Below are 20,177 nucleotides of genomic sequence, written 5' to 3'. Positions count from 1 at the left end.
TGATCATGCTTTGCCTTTAATAATTATAACGTGTCATCAAGTCAGTTCTGACTTATGGCACCCATTTTCACAGTTTTCTAGATACAGACTAATCAGGAGTGGGACAAACTTCACTTCTTCTGGGGGGGGAGCGGTGCTCTGCAGTTTGCCCAAGATTCGACAGGCTGACTTCTCCTCCCAGGAGACACAGCAGCCAATCCAACCCCCCAATCTCTGGCTCTCTGTGAACAGGTGCCAAACTAGGTGAGCTATCCTGCCGGTTGCTTTACTTTTAGAAATGTTTGAACAAATTTATCTGGAAGTGAGGCAAACAACTCAACAGCCTTAACCAAAATATGACTTAATTTAAAAAGTATATGTTTCTTCAAAGGGACCCAGGACGAGAGAAAATTGGATGGTGATAAAGAATAGATATCATGTTTTCTTTAGCTTTGTAGATTTCTAAAAACTTTGCTTACTTATTAACCAGCTTTGAAGTGACATGCAGTGGCCCTTGGAAAATGGACTGTAAAGCTACGGCCTATATAGAGATGGGTATGTTGCACATAATTACACGAATACCCTCCCTGCAAGGAGAAAAGTAGCACATACGAAAGCTGTAACCCAACCCACTCTTTCCTCTGCGGGTGTTCTTGAATGTAGTTCTGAACAAAGATGAAAATACTACAAAATGTGATCCTCCCACCAATTTGTGGCCTAAAATGGGTTAGACTACTGAGCCACCTTGTCTGAAAAAGTATGAGCTGCTCTGATTCCACTTCAGCAGACCTTGAAGACATTCCAGCAGATGGTATCTGCATTTTTTTTTGACGTGCTTCAATCCGTGTGTCAAAATGCTTTGCAATCTGTGCCTGCCATCGCACTGGCTCTACGGATTCGAAAAGACGTTCAATTTTAGCATCATTGCCTTCTCTTTCCCCAAGGACGGAAGGCCTGAAGAGGCCATGGGTTGAGCTAACACTGACCTGTGTGCTTGGAAACTGGATGCCAACTCGTCATCATAGCAAAAAGTTTTGAGCAGGCGCCTAGCATCCTAGAAGGCCACAGCTAAAAAAACAAAACAAAAACCCCTTTGTTCCAGGAGACGCTGTAAGCTAGTTTGTGTAGCTAAGGTAACAAACAGCAAGGGACTCAGCAGATAAGGGAGCTATCCTTTGTCTGGAGGGAGAGGCGCTGTGCACTGTGACGCAGAACTGTTTCCACAGGAGTTATAGTCAAGGTGACAGGGGTAAAAGCACATGACCCTGAGCCCCAGAGTTTGGGCTTCTTGATCACAGCTCCTTTATAGGAAGGCTGACAACGGAGTAGGGCATGAAGTGAGCAGATGGTAGGTATGTGAATGATTTGTAGTAGACCTGCAGTAGTTGTTCACTTCCAATTGTTTGTCAACAGCAACAAACAAAACACAGGATCCCCTCCCCACCTGCTCTAAATTAGGTTTTTAGATTTGTTCATTTGCGAATTGTCCCAGTTAATTCCTAGTGGGATGCAGCAGGTTATACAGCCCCACCAAGCTACCTCGGGGCACACATAAAGAAAAGAAAGCCAATTGCACAAGTCTAGATGAGCAGGTCTCCAATACGACATGACTCAAACATACAGACGCTACAGATTTTAAAGTACAACCCAAATCTTATCAAGACAGGGGATCTGCGTAATGAGACGTAGATATTTATCTCCCCATCCTGTCTGTTTCATTTCACTGATCAATTTCACTATGTCTATCCCACTAAATGTTTGATCCTTCTTTGTATATCAGTGTCTCATAATCTGAAAACTAAAGATATACCTTGCAAAACGGTAGGACAGGTGTGGACTCCTGTGGCACAGTTCAAATCCTCAAGGATGCCAGGCCCTCCCCAGTGCTCCAACAATCTGATTCTGCTGCTTTACCCCCCAAAATGATAGTGGTGCAGCTTCTGAATTCCGTCACAGACTCCAAAGCAACCAAGCAAAAACTGAAACGAAAAACAAATCATGCCAGCACACAGAGACAGATGAAGCTGAAATGTTGTTAAGGTTCAGAAAACTCGTGTGTGCTGGGATGACGTTCTTCAGAATGCAGCTTTTGTTTGCAGCAGCTGCCGAAGATACCCCTGGATGTTTTAAAGCCAGGGTACCCTTTCAGTCAGGCGTAATTGGCTCTCTCTCTCTGGGTGTGTATGTGCCCACATGCATCTCTGTGTGTGCTGTGTTTTGTCTTCTAAGGCCACAACATTTTATCTCTGTCTCAACCCTTTCTGAGTTTGTCCCACCCTTCACTTTTATTTTATTTTGGGCAGGGCCTCCATTGTCACCAAAGAATAGCTTTTTCCTCCACAGCCGAGTGACATAATGGCCCCGCTCAAGACCTCCTGAACAGATAAGGTGCAGCATGGAGCAGAGAAATTCTATAAACGCCTTTGCAAAATAAAACACAGAAGATGATAGGGAGAAGTGGGGCAGATGGGTGCGGTGAGAACCCACATTGAAACTTTTTTAAAACAATCTCGTTGCACAGTAAAGAGTAGGGAAGGAGAGAGAAAAAAGGCAATCATTCATTCAGCCCTATTAATGGCACTGAAACCTAAGCACAACTGTATTTGAATATGCAAAGGTTAAATAGAGTGGGTTCCTTTCTCACGGATCTCTCTTCCAGCAAGACACCAACTGCTTGTGTTTTTTCATCAAAGGGGGTGAAAGCCAAAGTACCTAGCAGGAAAATCAGATATTAAGCAAAACTGATCTCTTGTCTTTTGTCTGCCTGCCTACTCAACCTCTCCCATCCTCAAAGCAGAATGAAACTCTAGCCAAATTTGGAAGCAGTTTCCAAAGGGCAGGACGACAGTTAATCACGTTTGCCTTGGTTAGATTTATTCTGAGAAGTGTGTAACCAAGGGGGGGGCAGACTCTAAAGACGGAGATGGAATAGGTGGACGCTCTTTCAATGGGGCTCCCAAACATGGATGCTCAAGAGCAACCAAACTAAAACCAAAAGCCAAATGAAAGAGACGTGATTAGGAGAGCTCTATTAGAGCAGACGAAAGGCCTATAGAATTCAGCATCCCACAAGGGCCAACCAAATGCTTCAGAGAAGTCCATAAGCAGAGTGTGAAGGCAATGGCTTTCTTGACCTCTATGCCCTAGATGCCTCGTACTTTGAAATACACTGTCTCTCTTCAGCCAATCTGAAAAAAGAAACACACTCTTGCCAACTCTCCTGACCTTTGAGAGACACTTCTGTTAACTTGGTTTACCCCCTTTCAGAGCCATTTATACTAGTCAAATGGCAAACTTGGAAAGTGACATTTCAAAAGTAACTTATTACAGTCAAAATGCAAACCCACCCCCCAAAACTGTCACCATTATAGTTATGATTTTTTGTAGAAGTAACTACATTTCAGTTACTTTTAAAAAAGTAACATCATTGAATGCTACACACAGCTGTCTGCCTCCCCATGCACAAACACAACACAAAGCAACATTCCCTCTACCACTAAGTGAAGCCACTCCCATAAACATGAAAATAATTTAAAAGCTGCAGTTATACCACAAAAGAAGCTATCCTCCATTATATCAGCAACATAACGTTGTGATACAGTAGTTATCAGAGAGAAGAATTAAATTAAATATAGCTAGTTATGAAGATGTCTGATGAAGTGGACTTGTCCACAAAAGCTCGCATTACATATATAAAATTTAGTCTTTAAGGTGCCACCACATTTTTTCATTTTTTAAATTTCTATCTTGTTTTTACCTATAATGCTTGCATAGACTAACATGACAACCCTTCTACAACTAGTTATGAAGACTCACTGTGGTATGGACATGAATCTGGACTCTTGAAAACTATGTTAATAACATGTAAGCCGTGGCAGATTCTCCGAACCTCGTACATCTTAGACCATGGCCCTCATAGTGAACTTCAGATTTGCTGCACTTAGGTTCAGAAATACCCATCACCAGAAGACTGGCCAGCTGGTGACAAACAGACCACAGACATAATGGATACAACAACGGTGTGTGGTAGTTGTGACCTGCTCTGGCGGTGGAGTTATTCAGACCAATTAAAACAGAAATCTTCAGTTGTTCACAAAATCAATCTGTGTGTGTATTGCACCAAGCCTAACCAAACCTAATTAAGTCTATGTTAATGCCAGTCACTCCATCAATTATACTGTTAAAACTTCATGAAGCCCACTCACACTTTTCTCCTCAATACATACCTTAAAACGGCAACAACATATTCCAGATAGTTTCAACAACTGTTGGATGTCCTTATGGATCTTTAGTTCAACTTGGCCCCAATTAATGGATAGTCAGGCAGTGGATTAACATGGCTACCTACAATTTTTTTTGTCTAGCAAAAAGAGAGGGGATACGTCTAACTTGACCACAGACATTCTGCACAGATGACCCAGATGCTCTGTGGACAAGCTCTCCAGCCCCCTCCCTAGTGCATCCATCATGTGACCGCTTTTGGCGGTGGGGTGTGTGTTGCTGAGCAAAGTAATACCATTTAGTAATACAAAGTGCTTAATTTTTTTTTTAAAGAGACAAAGTACAATAAAAAGTGGTTCTATCCCCCACATGGCTCGGTGTGGCAGCTTACAAGAACCAATTAATCCAAACTAATTAAGAGCATCAAACAAGAGGGCATTACTAAATGTTTTAAACTCTGAGCAGTTTGAAGGGGGGGGAATCAGTATTTGATGCAAAATTAACACCAGCAACAAATAGAGAAATAGCTCTCTTGTCCTATTACTCAATCCTCTCTCTCCAATCAAATAAATACTGTACTATTTTATTCCAAGAGAGAGCAAGTCATGTGTTTTTGTTTATTTAATGTTCCCTCCCCACTGTATCCTTGCTCAGCACTGCTCAAGAAAAAACACACAGATGTTTTATACCTATTACATGAAATGTGTGTTCCTCACATGAGCTGAGAGACAGGATAGCTATGGACCAATGCCTTCATCTGTGGTTGGGTCGGCAATTTCTCTGCTTGGCTCCTTAAACACTTGATAATCTTGAGTTAGGACCAACTTGGCTTCTGTTTTATTAATTTTTTTGTGTTGTTAACATTTTAAAAATTAAATTAGATTAACATTTATAAACTTCTGTTTTGTTGTTTATTTAGTTGACTCCTCCTTACCACCTGCTAACAAAGCCTAGTAAGCATCCATATTTTTTAGTTCTTAGTGAGATTCATAACCTGCCTTTCTACCAATGAGCTGAAGACAACACGAAAGGGTCTTTGATCCCTGCTTTATCCCCATCATCACAACTCTGTGAGGTAGGTCAGAACAAGAGAAGGGACAATGACTAGACCCAGGTTCCCCGGTCAGTTTCACGGCTCCTGGGAAGTAGAACCCACATCTCCCACCGTCCACCATGGTGGATCTCCTAAAGCAGTGGTTCCCAACCTTGGGCCTCCAGATGTTCTTGAACTACAACTCCCAGAAGCCTTCACCACCACCACTGCTGGCCAGGATTTCTGGGAGTTGAAGTCCAAGAACATCTGGAGGCCCAAGGTGACCACTGCCCTAAAGGGCCTCACTGATACCAGAAGCAAATCTGGGGATGCAGAAGGAATGAGGATGAGGATGAACCCATCAATAGCTGGCCCTACCTCCTATCTCTTGGGAGTGAGGTGTGGAGAGATGCTGCCAGTCAGAATAAACCATACTGACCTAGATGGCCAGTGGTCTCCTCAGGTACAAGGCAGCTTCATACTTACCACTAACAGGGAGGTAGCGCACGTTCTCTTAAAGTGCTATAAACCTCCCCACCCCCATATTCTTTACTGGTGTATCACTCGTCCTCCGCTTACATCTCACCTCCATGGAGACCATTACTTTCATTCTACAAGCAGAGAAACTAAGGAGAGGTGTAGACTTGACAGACACCTGAAGTTGGAGCTGGTACCTTCCTTTAATGCTCCAAACACGGGACTGAGTGGGCAGAGCAGCAGAATCTAGGTGTACTGGCAGGCAGGAAATTACTGATTGCTGTATTTCATTTATTATTGCTGTATTTTTTCCCCTATGTTTTGGAATGCTCTTCCCTGGAAGATTAGCTTAGCACCCTCCCTTTTATCCTTCCACTAACAGTTGAAGACCCACTTGCTAACAACCATGACTGAGTCCCTGGATGCTGGTTTTTAGCTAAACACATTCATTTTTAAAGTTTCAAATATTTTTAACCACTTACTGTGTTTTTCATTATTCTTCTAGTTTAATTGTTTTTAATGTGTTACTTATTTATTTCAGTTGTTTCTCTCTTCATCAGGAGAAAGGCGGCCTACAAACGATACCAAATAAATACCGTTTTAATCTGGTCGAAGCGAGAAGAGGATTTATTTCTGGTCAGGTGCCAAAAGAATTTGGCTGGGGCTTGGGTACCATGAACAACCAACCTGGGGTTGCATGCATGCACGAGGCCACTCTGTGACTCTGGGCAGTAAAATCTACTGGGGCAGCTTTCTTTGAACAAGTTTTAATATGGCGCCAACCTCAAGGCAGATAAACGTGCTTCCTTCAAACCAGTAATGATAGAGATAACCCTGTCAACTTTTTGAACTCTACTCTATCATTCACCATAGTATACCATGTATTTTAAAAAGCTGCGCATCCATGGGCCTCCAGTGTCACCCTCCAAATGGCTGCCAAAACCACAAAGCCAGAGCACTTCAGTGCTCATCCTTCTCTACGTTCACTCGCTGAATTGGAGCAAACAGGCATGACTACGTAGGTCTTTATGCCCAGATCCCGGCCCAGCGACATGAGGAGACAGCCGGGGCGGGGAAATTGTCAGGGAGCAAGTTCGGCAGGGATGGTTACTGGGGGGAAAGGTGGTAGTTAGTTAATGGACAGAGAGAAAGAGCTGCGAATGGGCAATTATGCAACTACAGAGACAAGAGCACCATCAACCACTTACTGACAGCCAGCATGGTGGGTGGAGGGAGAGGCAGCAACAGTTTCTTGTGACAGATGTCATACAGAAGCAGCATTTGACACCAATCTCCGCTCTCCTTGACTTGCGACTGCCGCTCTTAAAACCTCCTATTACGACTTCCCTTTTGCTCACTACCTCAACAGATGGCTGATTTCCGAAAGAACACCTCTCTCTTGATTCTTTGGGCTTCAACACTTTCCCCCAAATCAGAAACTGAGCAATTCAGATACTAATGGACCTTTAAAAAAATGTTGGAGGTTACATGCAACCTCATTTTTACACACATAATATGGAGAAATGTTGTGGGGAATAGCCTTGAATATTTAGGTGGCAGAGCAAACAACAGAAACATGTAATAGGTAACCTAATCAGTTGAAAAGCACTTTATTAAATATGAGCAGAACTGCTTTATCAGTGTGTGCCCATTATCCCATGTCTGTGCATTCATTGGTCAGAATTCTTATAAGTTAAATGGTTGGAGAGAATATTGCCCACACAATTTCCCTTATAGTGTACTGTAACTCTAGGGAGAAAAATCCTGGACATGTGGTCTCTGCATGTCTGGGCCTGCACCAATGTTTTTCTAAACAGAGAGGGAGAAAGCTAAGTGTATATATAAAAGAGAGACAGGGGGAGAAAGAGAGCCAATAACCTTCATCTTAAAAATTAAAACTATAGACAGCTTTCTACACCGTTGTTTTTTCCTCCTAGGAATTTTGCTCCACCCTGGGGAGACAAGTTTGCAAGAGTAGCTGGAACAGGCAGGAACTGGAAAAGAACCATGCAAGATTGGCCAAATTAAATCCAGCGCTGGGCTCACCCACTGGCCACTGAGAAGCCTACCCCCAAGATGAGAGTCCATTCTCCAGCAATGGACATAAAGAGGCTCATGGCCTCTAATGAGGAAGGTGACATACAGCCATCACAATGAACCCGAACCTAGTGAAAGATTACGAGACTGGAGTGCAGTTGCCGTTAACAGAATATTCCCATAGCTCTTTACAATAAAATCATAGCGCAAAGTGTTTCAAAAATTACAAAATCAACACCAGACCTCACTCTAAAATATTTGACCCAGATGTGCCCCCCCTCCCACATATAAGTACCATCTCTAGTGTCTAGGAGTGGGAGCCAGAAGAACAAAGCAAAGGGAGCTTTCAAAGGATGCCACCGAGCCACGGCACGCATGCTCCTCAGAGCCTTTGCCCAGGAAGCAGCTGCCATTTAGCGTAACATCCTCCACTCACTTGGACCCCCAATTAATGAATGTTGACTGAGGTGATAATTGTACAGATCTATCTTGGGCTCAGAGGAATCAACGAGCTTATTACTACTGAATCAGGGAGCCTGTCAATAAGTTAATCTTTTCGAATACGTGGAGAACAGATAGTGACAGCCGTGAAATAAGGCACCAGAAGAAAAACACAACACAAAGAAAACTCCCCGGCACTGCGGTTAAAACTCAATGCTAAACTGTCAGGATGCCAGATTTCACTGCTCTCTGGTAGTGTGGAGCAGATGGAGAACAGTGGCTTGGCTGAACACTGTAGTCATATTGGCAGTCTCTGAACCGTGCAAGGGGTTCAAGATTAGGCACCGAGGCTAACCCAACACCAAATGTATGTTTACCAAACGTGTGACAGAGCAGCTTTGCTGGAGAAGCAACCAGACTGTGCTCAACTCACGGTTGTCTAGCTCACCAGGGAAATCAAGCAGACCCACCATATTGAAACAATGACTACATAAATAAATCAGGAAACACAAAACAAAAATGGTAGTCATTCCCACTACTTCTAATTGGAAGAAACCCATCACTAACATTTTGATTGGCTCAACAGCAATCAGCGGAAAGGATCCAAGGGCAACGTTTGGAGGAGTTACTCAACGGTACATCAGCTCCCAGAACCCCTCCAGCTCCTATGGCCATTGGCCACGCTGGCTGGAGGACTTAGGAAATTGAAGTGTAAAACGTATCGTCTCCAACGTTTCTTTCAAGGTGGATCATCAAAAGAGATGAATTTTGAAAATTTAAGTCTTACTAAGGACAGATCTACCGGAAGCAGAAGCTGCAAACAGTTTTTTATGCAGTTCACCTTTTATGAATCTCATTCTAAGAAGAAGGGGACGTGTCTCCTCATTTATAGAGGGTAACGTAAAGGTTCCCCTTGACATTTAGTCCAGTCGTGTCCAACTGTAGGGCGCGGTGCTCATCCCCGTCTCCAAGCCGTAGAGCCAGCATTTGTCCGTAGACAGTTTCTATGGTCACGTGGCCAGCGTGACTAGACATGGAGTGCCATTACCTTCCCACTGATAAATGGTACCTATTTATTGAATTGCATTTTTACATGCTTTCGAGCTGATAGGTTGGCAGGAGCTGGGAACAAGCGATGGGAGCTCACTCCGTCGCATGGATTCGATCTTATGATGGCTGGTCTTCTGACCTTGCAGCCCAGAGGCTTCTGCGGTTTAACCTGCAGTGCCACCACATCCCACAATATAGAGGGTAGTTGCCATCATGTATTGAATTTTCATTGAGAGTAACTATATCTAATTTTTCCTCTACACAAAGGAATTAATAATCATCACTATGTGCCATCCAGTCAATTCTATTTTTTTTAGGGTTTTCCAAGTAGAACATACTCAGAAGTAGCTTATCATTCCCTTCTTCTGGGGGTACCCAGGGAGCTAACATTATGTTTGTTTTTGACAACCACTAATTCAGTTTTCCCCTCACCTCTTATTAAAAAGCTAGAAGAGATAGATTTATTAAAACTGGACACTACAATTGTTCTGTTCTCAACTTGGAGTATTTAGGAGCAGGATCTCAGGAAAAGATTACCAAAAACAATATTCAGCAACACAAGCCAGCACTGTGTGGGAGGTGTGTCCCTCCTTGCCTGCAGACCGACATGATTTTTTCCCCCAAGTGCTCACTCTCAAACTGAACCAGGCACTGTTGGCTTAATTCCTCGGATTATTTATACACACTGCACAATTCATTCAATATTTTGCTTTCCGAAGCCAGAAAGAAAAACCTTCTTAGCCGCCCATGACCCGGCAGGTACTATTCTTGTAAATACTTATTGAAAATCTAAGCACCAACAACTCGTTCTAGCAGATTTTACTGTTTTCCTCAGTATAAATGAACAAAGACAAATGCCTACTGTAGATCACTGACAACGGTTGGGGAAAAAATAAAACCCTGTCTCCCTGGCCTTGCAGTCTGCTTACACTAGAACTGGGAATCAACAAGTATCTTAACCTCACAGCCACCTCTTATTACTTCCCTTTGGGCAGTTCTTCCTTTGCTTTTGGTAACAAAGATAAACCAATGGCAGTCCACTAAACATTTTCAAAAAGCTACTGACCTCGTCTGCCATGGCCTTCAGAAGCAGCTTTTCTGGATAGGGTGTGTTTTGCTCTGCCAATTGCTTGTTATTAATGGGGCCAGGGTCGGAGGATGCTGGGTCAATGACAAGCTGCTGGGCATGTCTCCTGATGGCAACTTAAGCCTGGGCATGCACCAAGAGCTTGAAACATAACTGCCAAGCACTTGTGCTGAGCCAAATTTTCACACGCTTACAGGAGTTGACTTCAGGTCTGATTCTCACTCACCGTGAGCCAAGTAAGTTCTGTCTGCAGAGGCATTAAGCTCCGTGCATTGTCAAAACAGCAAACTATTCCATATGGACTTCTCTGAAGCAGAAGAAACCAAACCTATATCTGATACAGTGGGATGACATCCATGAAAGCTTATGCAGATTTTTTTGAAACCCCTTGCCAGTCTTTAAACAGTCACAAGAGACTTGTTTTTGCTGCAAAAAAAAAGCATAGCTATATTAATAGTAATTATGAGCCATCCAGCTGATTCCGACCTACGCTGGAAGAAATCCAGTGGTATTTCTGAATTGGAAGGATCAGGCAACTGGTGCTGTCATGGACCAGGGAAGGTATGAAAGTGTTCAGAGTCCACACATTCTTCAGAGAGTCTCCTTCTGGTGGTGTTCTAGGACTGTACAACGTGCCTAAGGCGACGTATGCTGGCTGTCCTCTCAGGAGACACAATGGAATATCAAACTCCGGTCCAGACACTCCAACTCACTGAGCTATGCTGACAGCACAGCTAGCCTTCTGAAAATTGTAACCCTCTGGACAATGTTTGGAGAGAACACTGGGCCCAAATCAGTTTTTTCACTGCCACAAGATATGGCGACATCCATTGCCTTTAATGGCTTTACAACGAGATCAGACATATTCGTGGTGGTGGTGGTAGCCTCCAGGTGGTTACATGCCATGCCTGTTCTTATTAAAAGATATTAGACAAATCCATAGATCAGGTTATAAACTGCTACTGGTCCTGATGACTGCATATTATCTCCAGCATTTGGAGCAATGTGCCTCTCAATAAGAGATGAAGTGAATCCAAGCAAGAGGGTGCTTCTGCACTCACGTCCTCCAGAGGGCTTCCAAGAAACACCTGGTTAGCCACTCTGGTAACAGAACAATGGACTCCTGCAAGACTCCTCCCCACTTTCTCTTATTAAATGAAACATTTGTGATCAGAGCAATAGGGCAATTGCTAGGTAACAGCAGGAAACTTATTTAAACTATGGATTTCCTAAAGATATCTGGTTGGGCAAGAGTCTAAATCCAACTGCCTGCCCCTACTAGGATTCACCTGTAGAAACAACTGCTGAATGGGAAGCCAACACTTATGTAAAGCCCACTCACTCAGTAAGTTTACTCTAATTGGGATGACTAGGCCAATGGATTCAATCTATTAGTGGTTCCATGGAGGTGCAATGTACTTCACTTCACCTCCCTACCCACCCTGGCCAACTTTGGGGTTGGACTATATTTCCTCCATGCTGCCTTATGCAGGGTCCCCTTTTCTGATAGTATTAAAATACTGCCACTCTATTTAGGCAGTTAGAATTCAGCTTTGGCTACTAAGCCAACGACTGTGAGAGCCAAATTACCATTGGGCCAACAATATGTAATTTTATAGAATGGACTGCCTGATAAAACAAGAAAGCCCAAGTAAATCTGTCAAGGTATCCATTGGAAATGTAATGATATGGAATATAATTGTAAACTTTGGCCTCTGCATCTATTGATAAAATCTGCCACTGCTAGAATTGCAGAGGATTTGAGGATTCAGATCCAAGGCAACAGCGCCTGAGCCATATCAGCTATCACTTCACCAGCACAGCCCGTCCCTCCTTGATGAATAACACCCAGATCTGTATAGACAAAGACGACAACTCGGGCTCCTTTAAAAAAAGGAATGTTTTGATAAAGATCGTATTTCCTATTCTGCAGGATGGAATGCATTATATAAAGCCACTGTGTGTGCCAGTGCATTCTTCAAGAGGATGGACATGGATTGGCAATGCCAGGGGGGGAAATGTATCTAGGGGATTGTGACAGAGATGAGGAAGGAGTGCTGTCTCTTGGCCATGCACTCAGGATACCAAAGCTAACTGGAGCCTTAAACTCAGTAGGCAGTGTTTCTTCAGACTCTCCTCCTGCAGAGACGGCTGCCACTCACTTTCTTGCGTGGTGCTTTTTCTGAGGAATGCTGCGAGGTCTGCCCAGATAGCTCTGCTCCTGCACTCAGGAGGCAGGGAGGTGGCCTGGGTACACTGCCAGGCTTTTGCAAAATGAGTGAGACATCCATCTGTATTCTGCAGTTATTATTATGTAACTTACACACACTCTTAGGCTATTACACAAGAGGAGCCTGCTGAACAAGGCACAGATTCAACTAGCAGAGCACCCCGCGTCCCAGATACCTGAAGGAAACCATGACCGACCAACCATCCAGCACTGTATAAAACTATTTTAAAACGTAAGATGTTTGAACAATTTAAAATCAAACAGTTTAAAATACAAAATCAAAACAGTAAAACATTTAAACCATTTTATTGAAACCCATGCAGACCTCAATCCTCAACCTCAAAGACTCCAATAAAGAAGTATATCTGGCCTCGGTGTTGAATGATGCCAATATCCATGAGGGATGTCCATGAAAGGTGGACTTGAGTTCCGTCACGATGAGGAAGAGTTTTGATGTTTAGGCGCACCGGTCAGAGCCATGTTATACCACTGTTCTGGAGAACCAGCCCAGGATCTCTGTACTCTTTTTCAAACAACAGCCCTACTCAACCTCAACATCATACAAGGAGCTCCTTTCCAAAATGTCTGAGTTATTAAATGTGGCCAGGATCCAATGGTGCCCCTTTGCTGCTTCCAACAGATAAAGTGCTGCCCTCCCCCGGGAGAACCCTGCATGTTGGGTAACTCTCTGGGTGCCACAGATTAGTGCAATGGTAGGAAGAAAGGAAAAGGTATCGAGGACAGAACCTTTTGTACATAACGCCATGCTCTGTCACTGAGATACACATGCACACATAACACATAACATTCACCTATAGGGTGGTGCCACACCCACACACCTGTCCATCAACCATTTGTACACCCTGCCTTGCCTCTTACTTCCTCCTTGATTTCACATTTCTCCTGGGCAGTCACCGCAGTGCACATGAACTTAGATGTTTAGAAATACTCATGTTAAGCAGGGATATCCTGTAACGCGGTCAGGTTAACAGTGATTAAACATCTTCCCAACACTCTGTTTGAAATTAACAGAATCACAACTGCAAGTCCCAGCCCAGTGCAATAGACAGATTTTAATTTACAACTGGATATTTTATTTCACTGAGAAGGTATGTACGCCCATTTCCCTGAGAAGGTATGCCATTTCAACCAACAATGTGGAGTGTGTGCATCTATGTCACCAAATGCAATGAAAACGATCACTGCTTAGAACCTACAGTGCCTACCATACATCATCGAAAGCCCTACTGTTTGGGGGCAACAGACTCTGTTCCCTCTCCCCAGAGCAGGTGCGTTTCTCTCACCGCCAAAACTCAAGCGGCTGCGTGGCAGAACGGCTGCCAGCCCACTTCCGAAACAGAGCGCTCTCTCCAGAAACAGAATCTGGAGAGGATGTTAAACAGCCATCAGTGTCAATATGGCTTTCTTCACAACATAAAACTGACAGAATGTCACGCAACGCATTACTTCCCTCTAATCCCAGCCAAAAAGTGACAAGCTTTATGTAAATAAAACGTCGCTGAATTATTCTACTAAACAGGAGACTTGAAGAGTAGTTCTTTCCAAGAACCTGCTTTTTAAAGTTTCCTTTAGGTTCCATCCAAGACCTGAGTTTATACGAAGAAGGCTATTTCCGCGGTCGGCCCGGAGTCCAAATTACCAGGTCCTCCCCCCCCTCACTCGAACCCCCATCATTTTCTCCCTATGATGGGTTCCTAGGAGGGAGACAGGGAGAGAGGGAGCAAACTCACAGCAGTTCCTGACTACTTGGGAGCTGTAGACAAGCAGCACCGTCCAGCCACAAGGGTAGCTCGTTAGGAAGCTCCAAGCAATACATTCTATTTTTTTTTCACTTAGTTACTAATCCTTTTTTCTTTCTAAAAGGCCACAAAACCAATATCCGGTACTTATTTCTTGCCACTTTCCAGGTTGCCTCTATAATCCTGAGTGCCAGAAGCAGGAGCAAAGGAGCAAAGAGACTTGAACCCCTTGGGTGTAAATATATTGTTCAATAGCATCTGATTGCTTTGTCTGTACACAGGCGAGCTATCTTACAAGCAGAAGCCTTTGACTAGATAGCTTTTTGGGTATAGGGTCGATTTATGAGAATGCACATGACTACCCCATGACTAATATTAATGCACACCCAACGCCCACACAGATAGCCTATACCTGTTCCTTTTTTTTAATAAATTTGCAATTTGAAAATCGTAAAATTCATGAATTTAAACTTGATTGGGGGGGGGAGATAAAACCTTTGAGTAATCTTCCTCCTTAAATGTCAGCAGTGTCATTTCCAGAGTCATAGGCTGACTCAGTGTAATGCAGCTTCCTAAGTTCCCACGCTGCGTAGGAACAGAGCTTCAACTCTGCCTCCAAAACAGAAAAACCAGGATCAACTCAATGAATCTTCCACCAGCAGCTCCAGCAGGAAAACCAAATGCCCTTGCTATTGGCTTCATTACATCCCAGATCAGCGCAGTTACCATTTACAGATCAAATGAAATAGAGAATTAGCAACTCTTGCCATATCCAACTCCCCAGCCTTGCTGAACAGCCCAATGAGGAAAAAAGACTGGCAAGAAGCATCACTGGACTCCGTGGAAAGGTTAGCTCCAAACATTTGTGTAGGTAGGTACAGTAATTTTAGACTCTGGACTGAATGGTCTTCCGGGTGGCATGTGTCATTAGATGGTGATGCAGTCATTTACATCAAGAAGCAGAAGGCCAGACTTGCTGCACATAGGGGTCCCTTTTACTCATTCTGGTGGTGGGTACCTTCACCATCTGCCACGACATGTTGCCCTGATAGCGTCACTAGACTCAGGAAAGTGGCATCTTTCTCTCTCCCTGTATCTCATGTAGGGCCTCATTTTCCGATATTTTTCCTCCTCAGGTAAGTGGCAGCTTTGAATCTGGCCCCATTTTCTGGCTAAATGCCTTGGACAAAAATCTAATCTAGCACTCTTAGAGATAAACCATATTCGCACAAGTCAGAAAGTGCTCCTTTTAAATTTAAACAACTTATGTTGGTCCTTGGGGGGGAAATATTACTGATAATGCAAGTGATGTATTTTTTTCTAAAAAAAACCCTTGCACACAGCCCACTGTTTCTTTCATTCCTGCTTTCAAAGTTTACGTCTGTCACCATGAGGGCTAGAAACATTCATTTCAAATGACAGAGATTTTCAGACCCATCATGTAAGTTGGCCTAAATTGAGAACTGAAGCAGGGAATTGGGGTGTTTTCAAACTCATTATAGTAAACCTGTGCAGATCAAAAATGTGTTATGAAAAGCTAAAATGTAAAAGGACTAATCTTAATCTCGTACACCACGCAGAGGAACATAGTTTGATCTCTGTAGTCTTTAAGGCTCCATCAAGGCATAATAAAAGAACAATTTACCAGTGCAGAAAGCAGTTGCTTCCTTGGCCTGTCTGCTATTCCGCTCCTAGTGACATGCTGTCAGTGGGCAGCAGCCTTTAAAAAATAATTATGTGTCATCAATTCAGTTCCAGGTTATAGTGACCCTCCCCACGTTTCTAGGTATAAAGTTCCTAGAAGTGGTTCCCCAGCCCCTTCTTCTGGTAGCATTCTGTGATAACTGTGCAGCGTGTCCAAGGTGCCACAGGCGATAATAGGACACCTAACCCCATTAGCCATACACAGCCCCGGCGCTTTTGGCCAGCTCTACTCCTGGGAGGCAACCGTGGGGATTCAGACTCCCAACCTGGTTCACCTACCCACTGAGCAACATCAGCTTTCGGTAGTGCCCATGTTTAGGGAAGGGCAAATATGTCAGGTTCTCCCACATTTCAATGTCATGGAGTTTGGTAAATTCTGATCAAAACCAAATTCTCATCCATCCTGTTATACCGACAGGAGAGTGGTATTTGTACTTTACAACCTAGCCCGCTCAAATATAGAGTGAACAGAAATTAAAGTTCCATTTTCACATCTCATCTCTTGTCCTTTTTAAGGAGCAAGACAGGATAGAAATATTTTAAATAAAGAAAGAAATAGATAAATTGTGGGATGAAAGGGAAGAAACTCAATGCAAGCAGAGCCCTCCAGCTGTACCTTAAGCCAGTGGTCCCCAACCTTGGGTCTCCAGATGTTCTTGGACTTCAACTCCCAGAAATCCTGGCCAGCAAGAGGTGGCGGTGAAGGCTTCTGGGAGCTGTAGTCCAAGAACATCTGGAGGCCCAAGGTTGAGGATCACTGCCTTAAGCTACCAGGCAATGTGCCCATATCTTCCTGGGTCACAACATAGCATGGGAAATAGAGAAAGCCACTTGATGACAAAAAACACACTGAAACTACTGCCTCAGTGATACTTCAGATGAGCATCATTTAGTTAGCTGATTTATGTTATTGTAGTTATCTGATCAAGCTGCTTCCAATTTACCATGACTCTAAGACAGCTTTGAAGGTAGGCGAGATATTTAAGGAGTGGTTTTATGATTGCCACTCTCTCCTCCCAAGTGAGTTCTCATGGCCAAGCGGAGATTTGAACCCAGCTCTCCTGGATCCTATCCCACCATTCTATCCACTACTGACAGATGGTTTATACCCTACCCATTTCCCCCCTCATCTGGGGCTCAAGACAGATAAAAACAGTATTTAAAAGGATGACACAAATGCATGAAAACATAATATTAAAATACAAGCAAAGGAACTACTGAATTAAAAGCAATAGTAAAATGTGCCAGTAAAAGAAAACGGCAGCACTCCTCCCTGAAAAGTCCTTTTTCCAGCAACCACTCATCACACGGACCCTCTCCCTGCTGAATAAAGAAGCTTTTTCTTGCCAGTAGAAGGAATGTGTCCCGGAGAGATGTGTGGCTTTCCTGTACTAAAACTGCCCCCCCACCTGTGAATTTGCAAGCATCCCCCACCCCACAACGTGGGAAGCCGGGCTCCGTGGATTGCTTAGCAAAACAGCGGCTCCAGCCCCAGTCAAGCCCCTGTGGGTAAAAGATAGCTGTGGGGCTGGAGGGAGGGGAAAAGCGTCCGCCGGCTCCTGGGGTCAAGCACGTCGATGACACCACTACCGAGATGCTGGAAGGAACATTGCGCTTTCAGCACTTTAACAAACCAGGTGCAAAGCAGCTTGGCGTTTTTATTTTCATGGAACATTAGCCATCGTCAGCAGGAATAATTCTTTTTCCCTTCATGGGGTTTGTGTGCAGATTAACGGCGTGAGGACGCAAGAGTTGCAACCTATTTTCTTTTCCAAACAATGCTAAAAATGTAGATTAAACTCTCTCCCCTCCTCCCCTATCTCCCTTACCTTTCTTAGGGAGCGGAGAAAGTAACTCCTTAATCTTAAAGGTTACTGAGCGGGGAGGGAAACGCAGGTCCAGGCCTTAAACCTACTGCCCAGTGGGTGGCCTGTCTCAATCAGTAAGGCTCTTATAATTAATTGCAGCTCGGCCTTTATCAAATTGCTGTGCCATGAGGGCTGAATGCGCTCCCTGAATCAAAAAGGAAGGCACGGAGTTTTGTGGAATAAAAGCTTTGCAAAATAAAAAAAAGTTACATGCATGCATGCACACAAACACATATGCACAAATACGCAGCTGCAACCAACGTCATGCAGTTTAATTACTCAGAACTTACACTAACTAGTCTCTGCCTATAGGCTAAAAGTGAGGAACAGAACTGGATGATATTAAGCTAGGCAGATGGTCAGAGGTCCTAATTCTTATTTTAGTTTCATTTTCAAAAAGCACACATCTGTTCTTCCTCATCAATCGCTCAATAGATCTGCACGTACACCCCGCCAAAGCAAAACAGACATTCCGGTTCTCTGACAGAATGAACTCTGCAAGCGAAGGAGATCTACAGGAATTTACTCGGTGTGGCATTTTCGTTTCATTTCACATGTGCTGGGTAATTAATGGAAAGATGGAAGCAGAGTTTTGAAACGGTCAGGTTACAAGTCACAAAGTCCCCCAGCCTCACTGCAGCACTCTGGGAGTTGTAGTCCAGAACAAATTTTCCCAGGGTGGGCAAAGGAGAGCCCCTCCAGATACTGCTGAACTGTACCTCCCACCAGCACCAGCCAGGATAGCCACAACAGGTAAAAGAATGCTGGGAGTCACAAGTGAGCAGCCTGTGGAGCAGGCCTGGGCAAAGTGCAGCCCGAGGGCCACATGCGGTCCTCGAGCTGCTCCTGTCCGGCCCGCAGACAGTTTTGAACATCAAAATCATTTATAGCTTTTTGTCTAAAGTTGATCAGTTGCTTATCTTTGACATACCGCAAAAAAACCTCTTTAGTATTTGTGAAGATTAACAAGTTTAAAATACGTAAAAACAATCATAACATCACTGTTTCATTTTATTTTTAAGTAAAGTTGGTTCGGCCCCCGAACACAGTTCAGATTTTTCATGTGCCCCTCCTATAGAAATTAATTGCCCAGCCCTGCAGTGTGGAGGGACTCTCCTTGTCCACCCTGACATTCAGGGCACTTCTCTGTCCAGTTACAACACAGCAACTGGAATGGGTCCAAAGGAATGTCTCTACTCTGTTATCCTAGGGAAAACACAACACAGTTCTGGGCAGCTTCCCTTCTAGACATGGATCACAGGAGAGGTGAAGAATCACCCAGAACAAACACTCCAGGCTTGGTTGGTGGAAGTATCGCAAAAACTTTGCTGTTTGTGCAGTGCTGGTGGGGCATCGCAAGAAAAGTGTACAGAGCAAGGGCAAACTTTAAAATTAAAAGGGGGGGAATCTTCCTTCTTACTCAGCAAGGCAAAGGAGGAATCAGGCGCGTATGTGTTAAAAGCAGAAGTATACAGAGCCGCGCTTCTGCACTAACATCTCCCAGAAATCTCCAGGCAGACAGCTCAAATCTGCACACCTCTAATGAGAAGCCCAAGTGAGAAAGCTGAAAAGGCAAGCTACCTGGCAGATTCCCCACTCCTTTACGCATAGACAAATATGCATGAGGGCTGCATGGAAATAATGAGATGGACACATGGAGGGAGCATTTATGCAATTTGGGGTGCAGAGAAAGGTATGTGTCATTTCCTCAAGGGACTGACACAGAAATCGCAAAGCAAGAAGATATGATGATCCTCAGGGATGTGAATTCTGTGCCTGAGTGTATGTCTTGAAGCAGCACTGAAAACGGTATAACTTATGTGTGTTCTGTGCTGTCAAGTCAGAATCAACTTCATCGTTGTCGTTTAGTCGTGTCCGACTCTTCGTGACCCCATGGACCAGAGCACGCCAGGCCCTCCTATCTTCCACCACCGCCCGGAGTTGTGTCAAATTCATGTTGGTCACTTCAATGACACTGTCCAGCCATCTCGTCTTCTGTCGTCCCCTTCTCCTCTTGCCTTCACACTTTCCCAACATCAGGGTCTTTTCCAGGGAGTCTTCTCTTCTCATGAGATGGCCAAAGTATTGGAGCCTCAGCTTCAGGATCCAGTGAGCACTCAGGTTTGTTCTCCTTGCAGTCCAGGAGACTCTCAAGAGTCTCCCCCAGCACCACATTTCAAAGGCATCAATTCTTTAGCGGTCAGCTTTCTTTATGGTCCAGCTCTCACTTCCATACATCGGAATCAACTTACAGAGAATATAATAGGGTAAATTAGATATTTAAGAGGTG

The 20,177-nt window shown here is 44.0% G+C and overlaps 2 protein-coding genes across 24 annotated transcripts in view; one reads left to right on the top strand and one right to left on the bottom strand.

Moving 5' to 3' along the window:
- MSI2 (musashi RNA binding protein 2) overlaps positions 1 to 20,177 on the bottom strand; it is a 424,247-nt gene that overhangs the window by 192,368 nt on the left and 211,702 nt on the right. Inside the window, exon 1 of one of the 23 annotated variants that reach the window (XM_072978491.2) lies at positions 6,193 to 18,626. The exons of the other annotated variants lie outside the window; for them this stretch is intronic. Within the exon in view, the coding sequence (XP_072834592.1) occupies positions 6,193 to 6,204 (12 nt within the window). The 5' untranslated portion in view covers positions 6,205 to 18,626. Of the gene's footprint in view, positions 1 to 6,192; positions 18,627 to 20,177 lie in introns of those variants that run through there. 23 annotated transcript variants of the gene reach the window in all.
- Positions 1 to 20,177, top strand: part of LOC140701746 (uncharacterized) — a 443,504-nt gene that overhangs the window by 412,466 nt on the left and 10,861 nt on the right. The gene's annotated exons all lie outside the window — the stretch shown is intronic.

This window comes from Pogona vitticeps, chromosome 7 (genome assembly GCF_051106095.1).
Source record: "Pogona vitticeps strain Pit_001003342236 chromosome 7, PviZW2.1, whole genome shotgun sequence".
Classification (NCBI taxonomy): Eukaryota; Metazoa; Chordata; class Lepidosauria; order Squamata; family Agamidae; genus Pogona; species Pogona vitticeps.
Note: the sequence above shows the minus strand (reverse complement) of the source record. Positions and strands in the feature narration are given on the sequence as shown.